Source organism: Plasmodium malariae, assembly GCF_900090045.1.
Source record: "Plasmodium malariae genome assembly, contig: PmUG01_00_25, whole genome shotgun sequence".
NCBI lineage: Eukaryota > Apicomplexa > Aconoidasida > Haemosporida > Plasmodiidae > Plasmodium > Plasmodium malariae.
Window position 1 is genome coordinate 123,276 of NW_021638297.1, and position 25,222 is coordinate 148,497.

The 25,222-nt window shown below is 19.4% G+C and overlaps 4 protein-coding genes across 4 annotated transcripts; all 4 read left to right on the forward strand.

Moving 5' to 3' along the window:
* Nucleotides 1–2,525: 2,525 nt before the first annotated feature.
* Nucleotides 2,526–3,514, forward strand: PmUG01_00048400 (fam-l protein; the record flags this gene model as incomplete). The annotated part of the gene is made up of 2 exons (XM_029003899.1): nt 2,526–2,600; nt 2,729–3,514. The coding sequence occupies 2 exons, from the start codon at nt 2,526–2,528 to the stop codon at nt 3,512–3,514; spliced, it is 861 nt and encodes a 286-aa protein (XP_028859019.1).
* A 9,973-nt stretch (nt 3,515–13,487) lies between these two features.
* PmUG01_00048500 (fam-l protein) lies at nt 13,488–14,488 on the forward strand (the record flags this gene model as incomplete). The annotated part of the gene is made up of 2 exons (XM_029003911.1): nt 13,488–13,574; nt 13,700–14,488. The coding sequence occupies 2 exons, from the start codon at nt 13,488–13,490 to the stop codon at nt 14,486–14,488; spliced, it is 876 nt and encodes a 291-aa protein (XP_028859020.1).
* Nucleotides 14,489–18,009: 3,521 nt separating this feature from the next.
* Nucleotides 18,010–18,901, forward strand: PmUG01_00048600 (fam-m protein; the record flags this gene model as incomplete). The annotated part of the gene is made up of 2 exons (XM_029003922.1): nt 18,010–18,096; nt 18,224–18,901. The coding sequence occupies 2 exons, from the start codon at nt 18,010–18,012 to the stop codon at nt 18,899–18,901; spliced, it is 765 nt and encodes a 254-aa protein (XP_028859021.1).
* Nucleotides 18,902–24,108: 5,207 nt separating this feature from the next.
* On the forward strand, nt 24,109–25,222 carry PmUG01_00048700 (PIR protein; the record flags this gene model as incomplete). The annotated part of the gene is made up of 1 exon (XM_029003933.1): nt 24,109–25,222. A coding segment is annotated over one exon (1,114 nt), but the record flags the coding sequence as incomplete, so codon positions are not given.

Genomic DNA, 25,222 nt, shown 5'->3' on the forward strand with positions numbered 1-25,222 from the left:
TATATTATCTATTCTATATTAGTATCTTCTATTTAAATATAAAATGTTAAAGAATAAAAAAATGTGTATTTTTACACACTATTAAGTATAAAAATAAAATTCTCCAGAGCTTTTAACATAATATAGGAGCTTTTGTATAATTTTGCTCTTTATAGTATATTTTATATAATAAACCTCTTCTAAATAAAAATCTAATCAAAAATTATTAAGTTCATTATTTATTCTTATAATTAATAAAGAATTTTAAAAAAAGATAAAAATATCATAATTTATTAATAATAAGTGCATAATGTTCTTTTAAAAAAGCTTGAAAATATCCAAACGTTTATCATGTTGTTGATATTAGAGAAGTAGCTGAAATCGAGATATGACCATATATAAAAATATATATAGGAAAAACAAACGCACAAAAAACATAATATGGATGTACATATGAAAGTACTAGATAAATACAAAAATGATAAATTAGTGATCGGAAAGAGGCATTTCTTTGAAATATATGTGGTATTCCTTGAAAAATGTAAGAAAAAAACAACTATGAATATTTTAGAGAGTTTAATTTGAATTTAAAAAATGAGTTATAGAATATTAATTTATTGTTCAAATATTAAACGAAATGTGAAAAAAAAAAGATCATGAAAAATTAAGGGAAATTACACACTTTAAAGATTACACAGAAAGATTAAATAAGAAAACATATATATATTAATGTGGGCAAAAGAAAGTTAATAACTGTAAATACAACTCCTTTACATTTTATAAAAGTAATGTAAAAATATACATGAAAAAAATGGATAATGCAGTAAGTACTCATGATAGAATAATATTTTAAATGAATGATTTAACTAATTGATTAAGATATATAAGAGAGAAATGCATATAAGTGGTAACGGAGTTCAATAAAGTATGTTAAGGACAATTATAGGAAGTTTTGAAGATAAATGAGGTTTCAAAGAATTACATAATTGTAAAATAAAAATACCAACGGAAATATTTGTAATGATATGTATAATAATATAAGAAGAATACATTAATAAAGCATATACTCTGAACAAATAAAATTTTTTTATATTTACCCATCAAACATATGAAGAGATTAGAATATATTGATAAAAATTAAAATCTTTAAGATGCTGTAGAAGACATAAAGGAATTATTCTAAACATAATAAACAGAAATAATTTTATATATATATAATTGAAGAACCCTTTGTCAAGGTGAATATATTTTTGAAGTGTGATAATTGTAATGAAGAATTAATTTAGTTTAAAAAAGTGAATTTATATAAATTAAAGGGGAAATTATTATTGAAAAAACTATAAAGTAATCGAGAAAAGTATAGTAAGGTGTATGTATATGAAAATATTCGAACGGAAAGAACTTAAGGAAATTATGGTATAAATTGTCTATATACTGTTCCTAATGAAAACAAAATAAAAAAAAAAAAAATTACGACTAACGTATGTAAAAACGTATGCCTAAGAACTGATTTATTGGGGGAAAAGTACTTTTAATTATGTTTTGAAAAAATAATAATAATAATATTTTATATATTTTAAAATTACTTTATTTTTTGAATTTTATTTTATTGTTCATCAGATTACATTAATATTTCTTTTATATATATATATATATATATATTTTATAAAAAATAAAATAATAAATTAAGTATATAATTTTAAAATATTTTGTTTACGCTAAATAGTATAAACTATATATTATTTAAAACAAGAAAATTAAAAAATTATTAAAAAAATAAAAAATTATAATTTATATACCATTAATATATAAATAGTTTTTTATATTTGATTGTATTTTATAGATTCAATATTTTAAATATATTACGGACTATTTAAGAACGATATTTTTATAATTAATATATCATATAATGCTATGCAAAATTTTTGATTTTTACATTTGTCCTTATTATAACTTTATTAATAAAATGACACAATAATAATAGACTTTTCTGATATATAATATTTATAGAATAATTATAATAACAAAACATTGTCAAAATTAGTTATCATTTCAATGTAGAGAATGGCGTATTACCTATATTCTATACGTTATATATTCTACATATTCTATATTATTTACACGTCATATTTTACATCATCTCAATATTTAGAAATATAAAGAACTTCTATATGTTTTTTTATTTTTAAAAGATCTAATAGAAAGAACTATTTAATTATTCTATTAAGTAATTTAATAATATATTCTGAATTATTATGAATACATTCAAATATTTTTGTTTTAAACAAAATTATCTTTTAAAAAATAAAATTAAGATAGAAATTGTATAATATATATTTAAAGCTATTTTTATTTTTTGGTATTGTCAAAAAAAAAAAAAAAAATTATATTTATATATGTTGTGTTATGTATTCAGAAATAAATAAAAAATAATAAAAAAATAAATAAAAAATTCTCCATTGTCATTAAATTAATATTATACTATTGTCAATTTATTTTTTTATGGATGTATTAAAATATAAATAAATAGACTCAAGGAAAAAATAATGAATTTAATTCTATTTATTATAATTGTCGGGTTTTTCCTTTTAACTTTTATTTGCCAATTTTATGATGATTTCGTATGAAAATATTTTAAAAATTAATTTGTGTTATTCATGAATTTTGTATGCTTTTTTTTGTTAATACTTTTTGTTAGAATGAACTTAATTATTCTTTTAAATTACGAATATATGCTTTAATTTTTTAGAATACGTTTAACAAATATTTGGAAGAAAAGCACAATTTTGGTATAAAAATGGATAGAAGAAATTATCGATTATTGGAAAAGTGTTCGCAGAATAAACTTTCAAGAAGTGTAAGATTAATGCAACAGTTACCAAATAATGGAATACGAGAGAAAAATGATAGATCTTATTACGAAATGGGCGTCGCAAGACAAATGAATCTGTCAAATAGAGCTTTATCAAAAAATGAAGAAGATAATAAACAGTCTATGAAAAATAAAACTTGTATATTTGAAACAAAAAAATATTCCCATTTAGAAAAAAAAATATTCAAAGAATTGGATTATATGGATTTTCTTAAAAGGAGCAGGACAATTAGTGATAAGGTTTACAAAAAAATAATACTTAAAAAATACGGATTACGATATGCTTTACCTCTATTAATATTTGTAATGTTATTAATATCACTTATATTGGATTATTCTTGTTCTTACGGAATTAAAAGATGGTTGTTTAAGGTATTGAAACTCTTATCACCTGGTTGGTTCAAGAACTTACATAAATTTCTGAGAACTTCTTATTTAGGTAGTTTCTTCAAGTCTATGGAAAAAGTAAAAAAAATGGTACGTTCTAAAGCTGGTAAGAATGAGACTGTGAAGATAATAACTGAATCTTATGTAAGCAGTTTTATGATTTTTCTAATTTATGTATTAGCTTTCATTATATTAGGTACCACAGTTATATTAGCGATTATGTACTACCATAAAAAAGTTAAAAAATTTGAAAAAATTAGGTTCAGGAAAAGATAAGTAAATAAGATTATATATTTATTTTTATAAGTAAATAGTTTATATGATGTAATACGTGCAATATCGTTATTTATATATTTAATAAAAATAACCATAATTAACTAAATTTTGCAATTACTCCTACATATACGCGCCATACTTTACACACAAGAAAAAAATACGTCCATATCTTTTTAGTGAATTTTAACGTTTTAATATATTTGAATTCTTATCATAATGAATTTTTTATGTTAAATATATATGTCATAATATATATATATTTTTCCTATTTAGATTCATTTTTATAAAAACCCTATTTTTGTACATAAAAATTAATATATAATAGAAAAATTAAAATGATTATATAGAAATTTTTTGATATTTTTTATTCTAACTAAAAAGTGATTTCTATCGTATATCTTGTTCTAGTACAAAATTATTATTTTTTCAGGTTATTAAGAAAATATATTATTAGTTTTAAATTATCAATAAATGTATGCTCTTTGCTATTCAATGAAAGAAAGTTAATATATTTTGTTTTGTTGATATGTATACATACTTTGTTTTATAGTAATAAAATTTTATATATGTCTATATGAATCTATGTTATGATTATTGGTAATAAAAAAATATTTATGTTTATTATTAAAATATAACAATATATATTTAATTTTTTTTTTGAACATATTTTCTATTTTTCATGCATATAACGATAGGAAGAAGAAGCTACTATAATTTTAAAAATATATATAACTATGAATATATTTTTTTATTCAAAATTAATAATGCATTAATATTTATAACGCTAATATCTAAATAAAATGAAATTAAAAAAACTATTTATTATGGATTTGTAAATAATGCATAGGTATATAACTTTTTTTTTTTTTGTTCACATAAGTTTTATTTTGTTGAATTTAAGAGCCCTATATTTTTTGTACAACGCTAAATTATATAAGTGTAAGGTATATCATTTCAAAAATGAATGTTTTATTAATAATTTTCGTGAATGAATTTTACATAATAAATATTTTTTAATGGAATCATATGAAAATTACAATATAATTTTAATACGCATTTTAGATATCACATTTACTTTCTCGTAAAAAGTATTTTTTAATTATTAAAATAATACATGCATGTTTTTTTCTTTGTAAAAATATAATAAAGTGATAGATAATAGCAGAGTTATATATGCGAATTAGTGTGTATAGTGAAAGGGAAGAAATTTGTAATAAAAATATTAATATAAAATATTTATATGTATTTTATTTATATAATATGAATTATATCTGTATATTATTAAAATTTTTTCTTCTGTTATTGCGATATATATATATAAAATAATTATATTACGATATTATTTTTTTTTTTTTAAATAATACGATATTTTGTTTTAGTAATATTTATAAGACATAAAATGGGAAGTTCTAAAAAAATCGAAAAATTTGAAGTTGCATTATTTAAAACTGTTACACATTTAAGTGTATAAGAATAATAATATAAATAAATATTAAGTTGTAATACATTATATATTAGTATATATATTATATTATTATATTTATATTTGCATATATATATCTGTACGTGTTTTCAATATTAAAAATGTAAACTTATTTAACCATTTTTATTTTTTATTAATCATTAAAAAAATTTATTGTATTATATTTTTCTAAAATTAATTTACTAAAATTTATCATCTTTTATTTTTTAAAAATACATTAATAGTTAATAACATTAATAATTAAAAAATATTTAAAAATATATGGATTATATGTGAAAAATTGAAAAACGTTGTTATATAAAAGAAAGAATATGCCTAACACATAAAAATGAAATATGTATTACAAAAATATTCTTTAATATAAGATATAAAAACTATTTTTATTTGAATTGCAAAATTAAAAAAAAAATTATATTAATAAGAAATTATCTTGCAATTAGAAGAAGATATTTGTAAATTATTTATTTTTATTCCCTAAAATTATTAGTTTTTCATTTATATGTACTTTTATACCGTACATGAATTTTATATGACGAAATATTCTGTTTTAATGTAATTCCAAGAAGGAATATTAGTAGAATATTTTGAATAGGTTTCGCTATGCCATTGATAATTAAGTAAAATTTTTTATGAACAAAAAAAAATAGAAAAAAACTTTTTTTTAATCTTTTGCTTATTAAGTTTTTAATTTTCCCTGTATCTATTACTCTTCTAATTGTATATATATTTATTTTTTATATAACTTTGAATTATATTCTAATATATACAAACATATATGGTTAAAAAATATAAATTACATATATATATATCCATAAAAGGTTCTTAACAACTTAAATTGACCCTTTCATTTCATTTTTATATTTCTCCTTTTTACCCCGCTTTTTTCTTTTTTTTTTTTGCATTTAGTTTTCGAAAAATTAAAATAAAATAATAACATATTATTAAATATTAATGGAATTATTTCTTGTGTATATTTTTCTAAATTAAGGTAAAGCATAAATTGCATTTTGCAGTTGTGAAGAGACACTGAAATGCAAGTATTACCCTGACCTGTTGTAATAATTGGAATGATAAATGTAACTATAATTGAAAATTTTACTTTATTTTCCGTGTTTGGTATACTATTTTTCACCATAGGCTTAGATATTAATGGAGTATACATGCAAAAATTTTAATAATTGTAAAAAGTGAGAACTGCATACATTATCAATATGTATGGGTAAGAATTATCTATATGATAATCCTAAGCATTTATATTTATTTTTTTAGGATACAAGAATCTCTATCAAGACAACTTATTCACGTAGAAAGAATGTTACTCCGATGGTGTAGAAAATGGAGAGTAAGCAAATTCCTATCTTATGAAACGATGCGTAACTCGTAGAAAATGAAAATAAGAAATATATAAAAATGTAAAATAAAATGAAATGTTATATATAATGATACAAAATATATGTATAATTGTAAATTTTTGAAAAAATTTTTTTCCCGCTTTTTTTTCTATATTAAGAAAACAATTACAAAGATGCTTTTGTAAAAACGAAGATATACCTGCATTTGCAAGTCTTATGCAAAAGAGACTGAAAAAAATGGAAATGTATCTGTTTTCAAATTTTTTTTTTATTTATTCCTGCTTGCCTTAATTGGTATATAAAACATAAAATGCACGAAATAAGGAAGTAATTGTATATTCTCGAGACATCGATGTATTAGAGCTGAAAAAAATTGTTTTAAAAGAATTTATAATAATCAATCATGCTACTGTATCGTGTACATATACGTGTGCGTATAAGTATGAGCATATGTACAGGTATGTATGTACTTATGTGTAGGTGCAAGTGTATCTGCACGTATGTATAATTACATAGTGTACTATATCCATTTACATATTTTAATATATGTACTTTCTTATATTTCAAAATACCTATCGTTACTTTTAAACTTGTAAAAACATGTTAAATTATTTGACTATATTATTAAAAGAGGCGATGTTAGTTTGTTGTCTAATATAAACAGAGGGCACATAAAAATAATAACAAATATAACATATATGATATATCTTTGACAGATTAATTTATCCATTTAATCTCATAAAATCATTACAAAAATTCCTTATTACGGTTGAGCTTAATACATATATATGTAAATTTCTTTTTATGTTGTTTTACTTATTTTATGTGACACGGAAAAGGAAATTCATGGGAAAAATACTTTTATAAAGACACTAATGCTAATATAATCCGTTTAAAAAAAGATAAATAAAATAAGGTATTTATCATAGGAATACAATTATATGTGAATAACTGAAACAATTTAAGTATACAATTGAGTTCATATCTATGAAGTTAATAGGATAGTATTACCCACGATTATATATTTATCTATGTATAGGACAAGCGCGAATATATATATCATTTTTTATACTATTTTTATTGGTATATTTTTTATTATTTATGCTCAAAAGTCATAAAGGTTAAAACATGTGTACATATATATATATGCATACAAACTTTTGCCTATTGGAAATTTATTTACATGTCATTACTGATATTACTAACTTATGTTCATCCGTTATAGATACGAACAATTTAGAATAACGTCAAGTGCATAAGAGAGTATGAAAAGGATGATAAAATTCAGATAAATGACAATGGAAAGTAAGAGCAATGCATGAAGTTCGTTGAAACATGTACTTCTCTTACGGATGTTAATAAGGAAAAAGGAAAAATAGATATATATTATATGTCACCTGAACAGTAAACATTTAAAATTAATTATTTAGAAAGGAAATTCATTTAACTGTAGTCCAATTTACATTACGTCAAAATTGTTAACGTACTTTTGGTTAGCTCTATTAACGATATTTATATGGGAATTAATGAATGCATTCATCGTAAGCATAGAGGAAGCAAAAAAAAAAAAAGAATACAAAAAATACAAAAGAATAAGAAGTAAAGTTAAAAGAGAATACACGAAATTAAATAGTTTGTCATGGTATGACAGAAAAAATTTCGCATAAGTAAATAAGTGTAAGTAAACATGAACTGTAATTATATGTTTATGCATATGTTCACAATTTACACCATCGTTGAGATAGTATCTAAAGAAATATACACATGTAATAATAAATAGTATGCACAAGGAAATTACATGTGCAAGTTTACTTTTAATGAATGAATTTATTTGGAACATCGAAAAAGAAAAAAATTATAATTAGAAATTTTTTTTTTTAAAAATTCCCTTAGATATACTTATGTTATCTTATCTGTAGTAAGAAAGTGTTAAATATGTTTTGAAGAAATTAAATTAATTAGAAAAAATAAATATCTGTAAAGTTCTAGAGTAGAATGAAATACATATATATAAAACTCGTAATGATCCTAGTTTTAGGGAATATATTAACATATATAAGTTTGTGTGGACATATTTCAATAGACTTCATGGTTGCAATAGATTTGTAGAAAGATTTAGTAGTTGTATAATAAGGATGACTGTAAAAATATTACTTAATGAAACAATAGAAAAATAATAAGACTGTAAAAATATTACTTAATGAAACAATAGAAAAATAATAATTTCGCTGAACCTATGTATAGAGCAAATTAATTAATTTTTAATAAAATATTAAAATAAAAAAAGGCCTATGCCCTATTATTATATCATTAAGAACATGCTAAATTAGAACAAACCTAATCTATGAAAACAAAATTTATATATATGGGAAATGATTATTATAAATGATATTATATCTACAATATTCTAAAAAAATATTAATACATTAATGTAAATATAAATATAAATATAAATATAAATGAATTAATAGATATAACTATATGAATTAAATGTATATATTTAATAACGCTAATCACCTGTGTTATATGACTTCACTTATAACATGACTAAATATTTCAAGAAAAATAAAAATTGTTTAAAGTTAATACTGTCATTTTACTGAATATGTATGATTAACTGTTTTAAATTTACATTGATTTTTTTTATGAGTACAATATGGATAAAATAATATAGGAAAAATATAATGCTATAAAAATTACTAATTCCATTAATTACACGGAATATTAGAAAATAAAAAATATATAGACGTTTATATGTTTATATAATATTTATTATTACATGTTATATATATTTTTATTATTTATTAAAAAGCGCTATAGTATTATTTTATATGATCACAAAATTGTAAATTTTGACGATGTAATGGACACCCATATGAAAATATTGTTTAAAGGAATTGAAAATAAGTTTTTTTAATTATACATATACTCTGTGATTATGAAAACACTAAATAAAAAAATAATTTTTTTATTTTTGTGAAATACTGTAATATGATAAAAATTATATGGCATATGATAAATTTCAAGATTTTACATATTTCTTTTCAATTACATAAAAGCTATAGTTTAATATATGATTTGTGGTAATATTTATTTATAAATTAATAAAAAATACATTCACTATTAATTCCTGCATAATGCTATTAAAAAGGAAAATAATGAATTATGAATTTTCCTTTATTGTATTATATGTTATTTTTTATATTTTTTTTTAATATATCTTATTTAAATAATTTTATATTCTAAATTATTTTAAAGTATTTTTTTATGGTAATTTTTTTTATTTAAATTATCACATTTACTAAATATATTTTTCTGTCTGCAATTACTTTTTTATTCTTTCTTTCAAAATTATCATATCTATAAATATTATAAATTTATTTTTTTTTTCAAAAAAAAATGAAAAAAGAAAATATAAATTTAGTATTTGTTAAATTTAGTATATTTTATTTTAGCTATTATAAAAAAATGTATTTTTTTTAATTAAATATAAATTTTAGTATTCTGTATAAACAATATGATACGAGTACATAAAAAAGTTAGATTAGAAAGTACATTTTAAAAAATTAATATTTTGCATGCAAACTAAATCCTATAATATCATTTCGAAATTTTTCTTGTATAAATATTTTATATGTCCTAGGTATATCGCACATGTTAAATTATAATTTATGCTGTAAGAAAAAACTTGTCTTATTTCTTTATTTTTTTTTTCCTAGAATACTATTATACATTATAAAATATTCTTGTATTTTTCAATTATAAAATAATTTATAAAGTACATAACTTGTACAAATAACAGATATTATTAGTAGGAACCTTAGACAAAAAGTAATAACTATAATCTTAATATATGCTAATGTACCACTTCTTTTAGCATATATTTTATTTATCCTAATTGTAAAATAAATTACTAATGTACGCTCAAAACTATTTTATTTTATTTTTTTTTTTTGAAAAGTATTGATAACGAAAATTTAGAATTGTTCTTTTAAACCATTATGATATATATATATTTTTTGAGAATATACTGATAAAATTAGTTCCACTAGAAATTATTATATTTAATGTTGCTTTTTTATAATAAGCTTTATTGGAAATATTTAAAATAATATTTATAATATGATCTTTTCTTTTTTATCCATTATGTATGCATTTTATTGGTGAATTTACTACAATTTTAACTAAATAAAATATCAAAGCATTTAACTATACCCTTTTATCAATACCTTGTATATATACATCAAAATTTGTACCTACATATGTACGTTTTAAAATTAATTAATACTATAGTGAAGGGAAAAAACTTATATTTTATTTAAAACATATACATTTATTCTTTTTATTTGGATAAATTCTTATTTTAATAATGCTATATGAATATAACATAGAAGAAGGCTTTCTATATATTTTTATCTTCTTCATGTTTTATATACAAATATATACTTATAAGAAATTTTCCCTTATGTGGGAGTAAATTTTTGGCATTATAAATAATAAAAATATTATTTTTTCTTTGTTGTGTACCTCTGATAAATCTTTAGATAATTAGAAGGGTACAGATGAAACGTCAGACTCAACAAATTATATATTATTATTAGAAAATAAGGGGGAACTTATTATATGGGAATAATAATATATTATTTGGAAATTGATATTATGATTAAGAAAATGAATATGATAATGCTGAATCAGATTATGATGAAAAAGTTTGGTTAAAATTATTGATAATTGTGGATTTGTATACAATAAATTAGAAAAAATATTGATGTATGTTATATATAATTCATTGGAAGAGATACATATATATTTTTTGAAAAAAGATTATATATAGGATATAATCCTATACATATACTCAGGAACGTAGAAATCATATAGAGTAGAAAGGTTGCAAACATTTAGCATGTATGAATTCTCTTTAACAATTACTCGATAAGGGTTTTTTTATAGTTTTTATTACTTTTTTTATTTCTTATTCCATTATGTAATTACCTATATATACTAGATTAAGAACTACGAACGCGATTACTTAATTCGGAGAAGAAATATATAACTGTATTATTGTAAGTTACTTTGTCATATTTTTTACTGCTTATATATGTATCAGTAATTTTTTTAGAATAATCCTTATAAGCAGAAAGAAATGAAATTAAAGGATACTTATAATTAGTATACCGTTATAAGAAATATTTTTTTTAATGATCTATGAAAATTTTTCTTTAATATTAATAAAATTGTGCTTAAAAAATATTAACTGCATATATACAATTTGTTTTTATGTAACACAGATAATATACAAATATATTTTGATACAGAAAAGTAAAAAATTCTGCATTAAATATTTATAGTAGTGCCTATCTTCTATATTTGTTTTAGTATTATAATTTGTTTTGGGGGTTAATTTAATTTTGTGCCATAACATATATATGTTATATATTTTTCGGATATATAAAAATGTGAAATTGTTATTTCTGTGTACTTAACGTAAACATATGTATTTTATATACAATAATTATATGTACTAAATGCTTCATGTATATTTTTATTATAATTAATGCATGTCGTTAATTTAATATCCAATTTCACATTTTATATGGATTCTCTTATCTATTTCAGTAATATATATTTTTAAAAATTATATATTTTTTGTTTATGATTTTGAACAATCATTTCAATGATTAATTTTAATAATTCATTATACATTATTCTTAATTTTAATATATTACGTGGTTCTTCGTTAACTAAAACCAAAACTATGCATTTTTTTGTGGTTATATGTATTTCTTGTTTAAAGGTAAATCTAAGAGTTAATCTTTATAAAAAATGTATTGTGAGAAATATATGTTTAATAACTTATTTTTTTTAAGAACACTTCAATAAATTTCTATATTTTTTTCATAGATCAATTATGAAATTATGAATAATTATGAATACTGTTTTTCTTTAATAATTTAATTATTAATAGAACTTTATCAATTTTTAGATTAATAAAACTTTATATTTAAATGAAGGAATTAAAGAACATTTCTTATTTTGCTTTTTACTTTAGATAATTGTAATAGTTAAAAAATTTTTATAATAATTACTTATATATCTATGTAAAACTATATTTATAAAAAATTATATTCTTTATTACTCCTAGTAGAATTATACAATTATATTTTCATTCCAAGATTATTATTACGTTTGTAGATCATTTATTCTATCTTTTATTTGATTATGTATTATTTTTTTATATTATTTCTTCTAAATATATAATAAGTTAAAAGAAAAAAAAAAAATAAGTCTATAAACTTATAAACGTTTCATTTAGAAATAATGGCATATATTACACATGGTTATACAGTATAACCCTTGAAAATTATTTTACAAAAATAAAAGATGAGTCATTATTTATCTTTTAAATATATATCTTTTTTGTACATTAGACTGTTTATTATAAACTTGATGTTTTGTATATGTTATAGAAAATAAAAGAACGAATATGTTTATGTAATATCTGATTTCAATAAATCAATTAATATAAAACAAAAAATTATGAAAAACCTTTTTTTATTTATTACTTCTCCTATTATACTGTTACAAATATTAGTTGTTTTTTCGGAATAATCAGTGTTTTTATTTGTATAATGTTTATAAAATCGGGATAATTAATAGGAAAACATAGTTAAAATCAGTAATACATCGCTTAATGTATAAAAGGCCGCATTATCTATATTCTCTACATTCTATATTCTACATATAATTAATATCTCGCATATTAAGTAATCGTATATATTTTGTTTTATTTTGAAATGTATTAATATAAAATATTTTTTATTGATTTATTATAATAAATGAATAATTTATATATTTTAAATATATAATAATGATTTCAATTTACATTATTTCAAGAGAAGTTATTTTTTTTATAAATTACATTAAAGTAAAAATTTTATAGTTTAATTCAGAAGTTATTGTGCTTTGTTTCTATTGTTAAAAACAAATTGTTTTTATGAAATTTTTATTATGTTTTTACGAAGAAACAATAAAAAATATATTAAATAAAAAATAACAGTGTTTTTTGTCATTAAAAAATTATTTCATTATTATAAATTATATCCGTTCTCAATATATTACCTTATTAAAGATATATATAATGGAACAAAAAATTACGTCTATGTTATTTAAAAAAATTTCTACGTTTATCCTTTTAAGTTGGATATGTCATATTTATATATATACGGTGTGATAATATTATTTAAGTACATTTGTGATATTTATGTTTTTCGTAATTTATTTTAATTTGTACTTTTTTTAGTGTACATTGTTTATTTGTTTAAATCATAAATTCTTTTTTTGCTTATTCAGAGAACATATAACAAATTTTTGGACGAATGCAACAATCATCGCAGAAAATTATATACAAGAAATTGCCGTTTAATGGCAAAATACAATCAGGATAAAAACTCTAGCGTTGTATGTTTAAAAGAAGAGACAACAAATAGTGCGAACTATGAAAAAGATATATGTAATAATGTAAAGTGTGCCTCAGTAAAAAAGAATCAGTCGAATGGATGCTTACAAAGGAACGCAAGAGGCCAGAAAATGTATATGAAAAATAAAGCTTGTGTATTTGAAACCAAAAAATATTCCCATTTAGAAAAAAAAATATTTAAGGAACTTGATTATGAAGATTTTCTTAAAAAGAATAGAACAATTAGTGATAGGATTTATAGAAAAATAATGCGTAAAAAATGCGGATTACGACTTGCTTTACCTTTATTATTGTTTTTGGTACTATCGATATCATTCATATTAGATAATTTTTGTAGATGTGGGCTTACATATGGTTTGTTTAATATAATAATTCTTATTTCACCTGGTTCATCTCCTGGTCCTAGTATTCGTGAAACTCAGCTTTCTTCGGCCATAAATTCTTTTTATGATTTGTTGAATAAACCACCTTTAAAATGGTTCACAAAAGTTTTAAGACGAGGAAAAGATGGTAAATTGGAAAACTATTGTGTAAAGGGTTTTTTAGGATTTCTAATATATTTTGTACCATTATTCATATTAGGCACCATACTTATATCAGCAGTTTTTTATTATCACAAAAAAGTTAAAAAATATGAAAACATTAAGTTCAGGAAAAAATAAAATGTATAATAAGATATATTGTTCTTTTTGTAATGAAATATTCGATATCATCAAATATCTGAAATACCCAGTGAGGAATTAGAAGTATTTATACTGATAACTGATTAAATTTAAAAAATGTAAGTACATGTAACTGCTTGTATTGATGAACACAAGAAAAAAGATATGTTCTCATTTTTTTGTTAATTCGAATGTTTCAGTATTTTTCAATTTATATTATAAGGTATCATTTAAGCTTAAATGAATATTTTGGACTAATGGATATATTTGTATATTTCCATATATTCCTATAAAAAGTATGTGATTATAAGTTATAATAAATATAGAGTAGTTCAATTTATATAATTTTATTGATATCTTGTGCTAATTTATATTTTACCAATAAACAATACTTCTTTATTTATTTTTATTTCATTTTATTCTAAAATATATATTTGCTGACTTATTTTGAAAAACGTTTGATAATATTTAAATTAAAAAAACATGTGTTTTGTTTTGTTTTCATTGACATGAAACAAATATATTACCTTATATTGATGTAAATGCATATATTACATAAAAGAAAATTTAATATTTATTACATAATATTAGTTTTATGAGAAATATGCTATGGAATAATTCCATTGTAAATATCGTTTTAAAGGACATTTATTTTATATTTGAATGATAAAATAATATATAAATATATAATAAAATATTTTTAATAAATTTAGGATATTAATAATAGTTCATTAACTTAATAGTTCTAAATATTCACTATTAAATGTAAATTTATCTCGATTTATTATTTTATTATTATGGTAAATTCTAGTGTCAACTCTACTTACCAAATATAAATTAAATATATATTATATAGAAAATTTATAAATAAATATGTCACATATTTTTTTAAATTATTAAATTAATGAAATAATACTAATCAGATATTAATTAATAATATAGATATATAGTTGTTCCTTTTTTCAAAATAGTAAAATTTTAAATACATTCATATCTATATATACAATAAGTTATTATTAGAGGAAATAAAAAAATATATAATTTTCTTACAATAATATAATGATGCAATAATATTATTTATAAATATTTATCCATTTTTTTATGTTTATGAATATATTATGTATATATTATTATTATTTTAAAAATACGTAAAGATATATGTAAATTATATATACAATTCCTAATCAATTTATATTAACAACGCTTATTTTTTAATTAAAAAAAAATTGTAAAAATGTATTATTTTTTTTTAGAAAAACTTTATAAGTATATTACTTTGTATTGAATGGTGAGTTTTTAATTTGATTCATTAAAAAAAATATCTATATTTTTTTGTATAAGTTTCAATTTAATAGGTATAATAATTTTGTTTTGAAAATATTAAGGAATCATTAACTGTTCAAAAAGGAAAAAAGAAAAGGTACTAAAATGTGCATTGTAAATGTAAAAACATTTTTATTACATTATAGGCAGTTATATTGAGGTGGGAGAAATGAATTGCTATATATACATATATTTTTGAATACGTTATCAACTAAAAATGCAAAAATTATTATAAATAATAAAATTAATGTGCTGAATTGAAAAAAATGTTATTGGACATACAGGTGAATGGAAATGCAATGAAAAATTCATACAAATATAAATGTATAAGACTATATTTCAGTTGTGCTATAAATATTTAGTAAAATATAAAATATATATATTACAAAGAAATTAACATATTTGTATATTACTACTTAACTGAGTAAAATCACAAATAATTTAGAAAAATATGGATTATTTTTAAATGAAAAGGATAAAAAAGTATTTAGCAGTCGAAAATATTTCTAAAACAGAAAAAATATATTTATAATTTATAGTTTAGAAAGATTATAATACATATGGTGTGGTCCATATTCATAATTAATTTCACAATATAAATATTATTGTAGGTTTTTAAAATTTTTTGGATTAAATTTTACATGGAAACGTTATCTGTAATTTATAATGTTAAATGTTCAAATAATTGTGACAGTTACGTGTATATAAAAAGATGTCTTCATATATGTTAAGATAAATCTATAAATTATCTAAAACTATAAGAATGCAATGATGTTAATTGTTGTAAAATTTTCACGTTTTCCTAATTCTACATTGTAGAAATATTATTTCTTAAAGAAAAAAATAATATAAAAATATATTTTAGTTTATAACAATAACTTTTTGTGAATATAACAATTTGATAATTATCATTTTTATAGTTACTCAGAAAAAACATAAATTCTGGAATATAATATGTTTTGTTGTTAATAATTTGTTTTAATAATATAATATTTGTTTATATATTTATGTATACATATTAGGATTTCCATTTAAATTTTGTTTCTGACATTATGTATATTTAAAGGAATAAATAAAATATAACATATTCCTATATATATAACATTAGTAATATTATTAAATCATATATTTAATTATATTTTATTGTTATTACCTCGTATTTGTTATAATATATTATATACTATATTTATTATTCTTATATGTATATTTATTTCACTTGAATTATACTTAAATTAATCTAATTGAATGTAACATCTGTACAACAATTTTATTTTAATATATTTTTTTTTTTTTTTCATATTTACAATATTAATTTTCCTTATAAATGTATGTTACTCATTAAAAACATAAATTAAAAGATTAAATAGTTCCATATAAACGTTTTTCATTTACAAATAATAGAATAGATTAAACTTAATTAAAAATTGTAATTTTTAAATGTAACGGCACAAATATGCAGAATAGGTTATCATTAGGTTTTGTAACGCATATTTTTTAATAGATTAGGTAGTATCGTATAAAATGAACATTTTAGTAGAATTGTATACATTAAAGTATCACGCTCAAGAAGGAAGTAGTGCATGTATCATAGTTAACTTATCACAAAATATTGTTTGTATTATTAGTTATTGATGGAATAATATTATTATAACTAAGTTTTTATTAAAAATAATTAGTTTCTTTAAAATACAATGTTTACAATATTAGAATTACTAATAGAACAGTATCCTTAAAAATAGTAATTATTATAATAATATATAGAGGGGTCTCTTATATATATATTCTGTATATTATCTATAGTAGATAAAACCAATATATAAATATAATATGAAATGACTTATTTATATCGTATTTATTCTTAAATTGATTATTAAAAGAATTATTTAATTATTGCTCTACATTAAATAATTTATATATTGTAAATATTTATGGATCAATTCTAATTAATTTATTTTCAAAAAAGTTATTACTTTTTGAATAGCTTTATGACAATAATTATGCAATATGTTTTAAAAGTTATTTTACTTTGTATATATGATAAAATCAATTATAGCTATATACTGTTATGTATTTATGAAGGAATAATTAATATAAATTTTTAAATATATATTTCATCTTTTATTATTAGATGCATATTGTATTGTTATTAATTTTTTTTTTTTTTTTTTTGAATAAATTAAAATATTAAAATCTATATAATGGATAAAAAAGTTAAGTTGCTGCTTTTTATAAAAATTTTTACATTTATACTTTTAACATGGATATGCTATTTTGACAGTGAGCTCGTATGATTATATAATTTAAAGAAATTTATATTATTTATATTTCTAATGTTTTATTTTTATTAGTAATAATTCCTACGTGAATTATTGATCTTTAAAACAGAAAATATTTATATTTTATTTATTTTAGTGTACGTATAACAAATCTATCGATAAAAATTATAAACATTGTAAAAAATTTTATACAAAAAGTTATCGAACACTGGCAAAATGTAAACAGAATAATAATTCGAATAACGTATGCTTAAAAGAAATGCTTGAGAATAATGGAGTAAATAATCAAAGAGATATATCTAATAATGTAAAATGCAGAGAAGGAAAAAACAAACCATCGAACAGAAGTTTATTAAATAAGGCGCAATACTATGTGAAAATTATAGATTATAATAATGGAATGTTTGATGGAAAACATTTCCATTTCGAAAAAAAATGGATAAAAAAAAGAGATTATGACGAATTTGTTGAGAAAAAAAGGAAAATTAGTGATATAGCCTTAAAAAAAATAAAACTTAGAAGTTACGGTTTTGGAGTTACTATAATTTTTATTTTTTTATTTTTGGGAATAGGATTAGCCGTACTACCAAAATTACCATTTCTGCAAGTTATATGGAAGACGATCGAAAAAGCATCATATTTTCAATCTTTTAAAGCGGCTATTGAGTCTGTGGAAAGATATGTAAACAATAATCTTTATATATTATTATATATCGTACTTATGGTTATATTATCAGTCGCAGTTATAATAGTGATTCATAAGATCTTAAGAAATAATGAGAAATATACAAAAATGTGGTTGATTAATGAGTAAAATGAATAATATATATTGTATATCTTTTTATAAGAAGTCTTTAATATGAAGGAATATCTATAATAGTTTTTGAGATATGCTTACTAAGCATATATATAATTTTTAAAATATTATAAGTACACATGTATATACCTGCTCTCTTTAATTCACAACAAAAAATATGTACTATCTTTATTTTTTGTGAATTTGAATGTTTTAATATTGTAGATTTTTATTTTAAATTATTATTATATCTTAATAAAAAATTACTGAGGAATATATATTTTTATATTAAAATACATATCTATGAATAATATATTGCTAGGCTTTACGTTCAATATATAGTAGTACTATTTACATAATTGTATAGAAATGTGATAATTTATAATTGTAATAAAATATTCAGGGTTATATATTATATGTTGTTATATAAATTTATTATCTTTGCAGGTTTTCAAGAAAATGTATTATTTAAAGTTAATAATAAATGTATCTTAATTGAATTTAATGAAAGAAAGTGAAAATATTTCGCTTTTTTGATATGTACATGTATAGTTTTTTTACTTAGAGAAAGACTTAATATTTTTTATATAAGTTACGTTTTACGTGAAATATGTTGAAAATTATTTTAATTGTAATGTACATTTCATAAGAATATTATTTTTTATTAGATCGCATAAATTTTAATCGACAAATATATAATGATATTATATACTCTTAAATAATGGATTAATTATAATTGATTATTAAATTGGGGATATTAAATAATTATAATTAAGTAAAGCGTTATAACGATCTTTAATAATATTATTGTACCTAATTCTAGTGAAAACCGAATGTGTTATTAATTAATTTAATATTTATGTTATTAAATATTTATATTTAAATAAACTATATATCTTATTTATTTTTTATATCATTAAAAGATTAAATTATTGGACAATATTTAAGGAGATACTAATAGGTTTTTTGTTGAAATACTATTTTTTTCTTTTGTTCTAAATATTATTTATTATTTTTTAAATAAAGCAAATCTATATTTTCATTTTATAATAGGCTTTGTGGCATTATTTTCATATTCCTATAATAATTAAATAATATATCCTGAATAATTTAATTAATGGGGTTAGACATATTTGTCTAATAAACAATAATAGAGCCTTAGTTTTTTTAATAATATACGTTAATTTTATAATTTTTTTATAAAATTTTTATTTTTTTTTAACGAGTTTTTTGATTACATTATTTTAGTATTTGTTCATAATGAGGGTTGTGTACGCTTATTATTATATAGTAAACAACATTATTTGCTAATACCAATTACAAGAATTATTTAAGTTCTATTAGGTGTATAAGAAGTTTTAGAATATTCTAAATTATTATTATTTTCTATAAATATATAGAATTATATTTTTCCTAATATATATATAAATAAATTAGCTTATTTGTATAGCTATGCTTATATATTTTCTTTAGTTTACCTGTAAATATGTTTGTTTAATATCTTACTGAATAATTAATTTCTTATAATGGAATATAAATAATTTTTTTAAATCATTACTAATATTTGCATAAATATTTTATAAGATATTTGTGCATGAACATTACGCACTTTATATTCCAATTATGCTATTAAGAATGTAAATGTATTATATTACGCATATTAGAAAAACCGGAAAATTAAAAAATTTTATACGTTAACGATATTGTTTATGTTTAATTCTTATATATAATATATTGTTACAATTTGTTTTATTTGCATATAGCTAATAATTACAATATGGAAGCTTTATTATACTGATTAATTGTGTAAAGGTGTATTTAAATATCCAATGAGGAACTCAATATTATCCAATATATAACAAAATATTGTAGGAAATATATATTTTGATATAGGATTAGAATAAATATGTGAATATTATAAATTTATAAAAAGGTATTATATCCTTAAGTTGCAGTGTTATTTTATTATTTTATCTCTTCGACTGATAAAAAGAATATGATCATAATTTTACGTACACTTTTATTGAATTATTTAATAGAAATTTAATCGTAAATATTGTATTTCATTATTATCTACATAGCTATATATAAGCAAAAGTAGGTTATACAAAACTGTAATATATTTAAAAATGGGAAAAGAACTTATTTACTACATAAATGAGTTCCCTTAATATATTGGCCTCATTTTATTAATATAATTAATAAATGTAACACTTTTTCGTCTTAAAGAAATACTCTCTTTTCATTATTTACTATTTATTTATTTTTTTAATAAAAACGCTTAATTCATTAAACTACTTCTGCTGCATATTTATTTATTCTTTTATACCTGTGATTTGTAAATCGTGAAGTGCTAATATGACCATGAAATTTTGTGTAATATATAAAACCATAATTGTAAGAATTATCGCCTATAATGCTTCCTAGAAATTGAAAATATTAGTTACATAAGAAAAGAATTTAGTTTATTTTTTAATAATTTATAAAGATAAAGACTACATTAGAGTATCGTTAACATATAATTTACGTATCATTTAAAGTATTTAATTCCACCTAAAAATATATATATTTCTTTTATATTTGTTAAAATTATGTTCCAACAATAATCCATTACACATCTTATATATAATATTATATTTATGCATCTCTGAATATAATTCTTTTTTTTTCTGTTATCTAAAAACATAATGTAACATTTTTCATGCTAAGTATATCTAAATATGTGTACTTAAATTAAATATAAACAAAAACGTTACATATTAAAAATGGATTATTCTTTCTTACCATATCTTATTTTTCAACTAAAAGGGTCACTATAAATATTATATCATATATGATCAAGAGATACATAGATTTTGGTAGATACATTAAATTTGTTTATTTACTGAATGTGTTGCCTTATTAATATATCTTATTATACTTTAATAATTATATATATAATTTTATCTTCAATAGTTCACAAATGGTTTTAAACGTATTTCAGCAATATAAAAATAATTATGCAAAAAAAGAAAATATACTTATAATATTTCACTGGAACTTACTTCCATATAAAAGATACTAGATGAAATGAAGAAAATTTATTAACTTATATATTAATTTGTTGAATATTATTTATTCAAGAAAAAAATATATAAATTATAAATTATTAAAAGTATAATTTGTAAAATTCAAATTACGAGTATTCCTGTGAGAAAAAATAGATAATCTTATATAATATGAAAAAAATAATAAATATTTGTTTAATGAAAATAAGTAACTCTCAAAATAATCAAAATATATTATTAACATTATGTGTTTTTCACTGTAATGTTATTGGTTATTTCTGAAAATTATCATAAATAAAAAAAATAATACTCTTACTTGATACAATGGCTAACGCCTCCGTTTAAATATAATACATAATATAAATGAAAATTATATCATAAAATCCTTTAAATAAGTATATATTATATTTTTTTAATCACGTAATAATTATATATTAAATATTTATTTATTTATTCAAAGTATTTTTATTAAGAAAATATGAATTTATACGTATTTATAATTTGTTACGGATAAATGATAAAAATATGAACAAAATAAAACATTATATTATTGAGAAAAAACAAAACGAATGAGAATAAATAAAAAATACAGTAATAAAAAGAAGATACAAAATATTTTTTTTCTGTTATTTATAATACAGAATTAAAAGAAAAATCTTATACATATATATATATTTATGATTTTTAATTATTTTTGATATGTAATATGTTTGTAATAGCATGATAACCGATTTTTGCTTAAACTAAAATATTTGGTACATCAATATTTTTAAAATTTATTATATCAAACACATATATCAAGAAAGATGAGATAATATTCTATAATATTTTATTAAATTATTTATGCATTAACTTATATTGTAATTAATTTACTATTAGTAATAAGAAAAAGCCTAGTATATATTAAAGAAGAACTATAAAGCAAGCAACATAATAATATTATTTTTTAACAATATTTTCTTATATATGAAAAATTAAATAAATATTATGAATTTATTTTCCAAATTTAATATATAATATTGAGTTATATAAATTCCTTTTCATTGAAATTAGAAATATGTTCATTATAGTAGGTATAAGAATATAATTTTATTTATCTTTTTAAGAAGTTAACATTTTTGAGTCTTTCATAAAAAAATATTTTATTAAAAATAATTAATTTCTTTGTTTATTTATATGTAATTGCATGGATGTATAGAGAAAATTATAATATGGAAATTGTGTCATGCAAAAAAAAAAAAATTAAATTTTGACTTATATAATTTATGTGGCGTCAGATGAAACAAATCATTTTTAATACTATTATATAATATTCATAAATAGTATTAGTATTATAACTAATATAAATAGATCATTAGGAATATTTGTGGGAACATTTAAAATGATGTATTTGCCATGGCATATTAGTATTTTTTGTTAAAATTATCTATCATTTATCTATTTTTGACCTTTGTAATATGAATTTTTTAAATATGCTAATACTTATATTTATTATTATATATTTAACAATAGGGAAAAGGTTATTTCTGTAGATGAATTACTTTAGTCATATTGTTTGAATTATCATCTCAATAATAATAAAATTTCATAATTTTATTGTGTATCCATAATAAGCCTTATATATATATATAAAAGTACAAAAGTGCTTAAAAGATATATGTCATTATGCATTACAATATTATCTTTGTATAATTACCATGATATTTTCTAATAATGTAAATATGATAATAATTATTGGCTGTATATATATAGTAAAGCTTCTTCATACTGTATCTCCATTTGTTATTATTTACTGTTATATTTTTTGAATGTTAAACTTGTGTTTTATTAAAAATGTAAACGTAATAAAAATCATACAATTTCAATTTATAGTAAGAATGAAATTAGTAATTATTGTCCTATAAGTAATATATTAATGGATATAAATATTCATATAAAAAAAGCACAAAATTTACTATTTGGAAATATTATGTCATTTTTTATATAGAAAAACTTTTATATGTATAGTTTTAATTATATCAGCTTGTAGATACATATTAAAGTTTAAAGGAAATTTTAGAAATGGAAAAAAAAGATTATGTATGTTTTTATTTTTCATAGAATATATAATTTATTTTCTCTCATTTACATACCATTTTTCATATAGAAAAATATAAGTAAATTTATTCTTTATAAGAAATGTATAATTATTTATATACTTCATTTTATTTATTCAATTTTCAGGAGGAAATTTTAAAAAAACTACCTTCAAATGAGATATATAAAGAATTTAAATCTGAAATAAATAAAGAAGATAACAAAATTAATTGTGATATATTTAATTCAGTAAAAGGGGAATACAAAGATAATTATGTTAAACTTTGTAAAAATGTTGTAAAAAATTTTAAATCATTATATGAAAAGAGCAAATTAGAAAACTACACTGACATTTGTGAACATTATAAATACTGGATATATGAAGAAATAGGGAAATTGTTTGAAAGTAAACCTCCCAATGAAGATGTTAAAACTGTTATCACGGAATTTCTAAATTTACAATCCTTTCTTACTAGAACTTACGGAATATATAATTGCAAATATCATTTTGTTGACAAAGACTTAAATGAATTGAATGAAAAAAAAGAAGAGAAATATTTGCATGATTATTTTGCAAATTATAAAAGAATTAAAAGTAAAGACATTTGTAATAATATACAGATTATTAAATACCAAAAATACATCAGTTATATTAATAAAATATATGCAAAAAAGAAGGAGAAATGTTGTAAGTCAGGAATATTAGCTTGTCCACATTATTTTTTTAACTGTGGTGATGAATTTAATCCAGAGAAAATATTATCTCTATTAATATCTCAAAATGATGTTAGCTGTAATGGACTAGAAGTTTTTACGGAAACTAAAACCGTTGATAAAAAATCAGATTCTGACTATTTTGGAAAAGGTTTTCTGGACTCAATTCTTCTTACAGATTGTCCTATTAAAGATAATAGTCCACGCTTACGGTGTGGTTTCATTCGAGTATCCTCTTTGAGATCTAGAAATAAAAATGCAGTTGAACACAATGGACAACAATCAAATTCATGGAGTTCATATTCAGGAACTCGTATGAGAAAAGCCAATGCAGATTTATCAGAAGTTCTAGGTGAAAAAACTAGTAAGGAATTTGCTCATAAGTCAGAAGAAAAAAATAAAATGTTATTAGATGGAAATATAGATAATGGATTTCGGTGGAATTATAAAAAGGGAGGATTACGTTGTTTGCCTAACATATCAGAGGATGATAAATACGGAT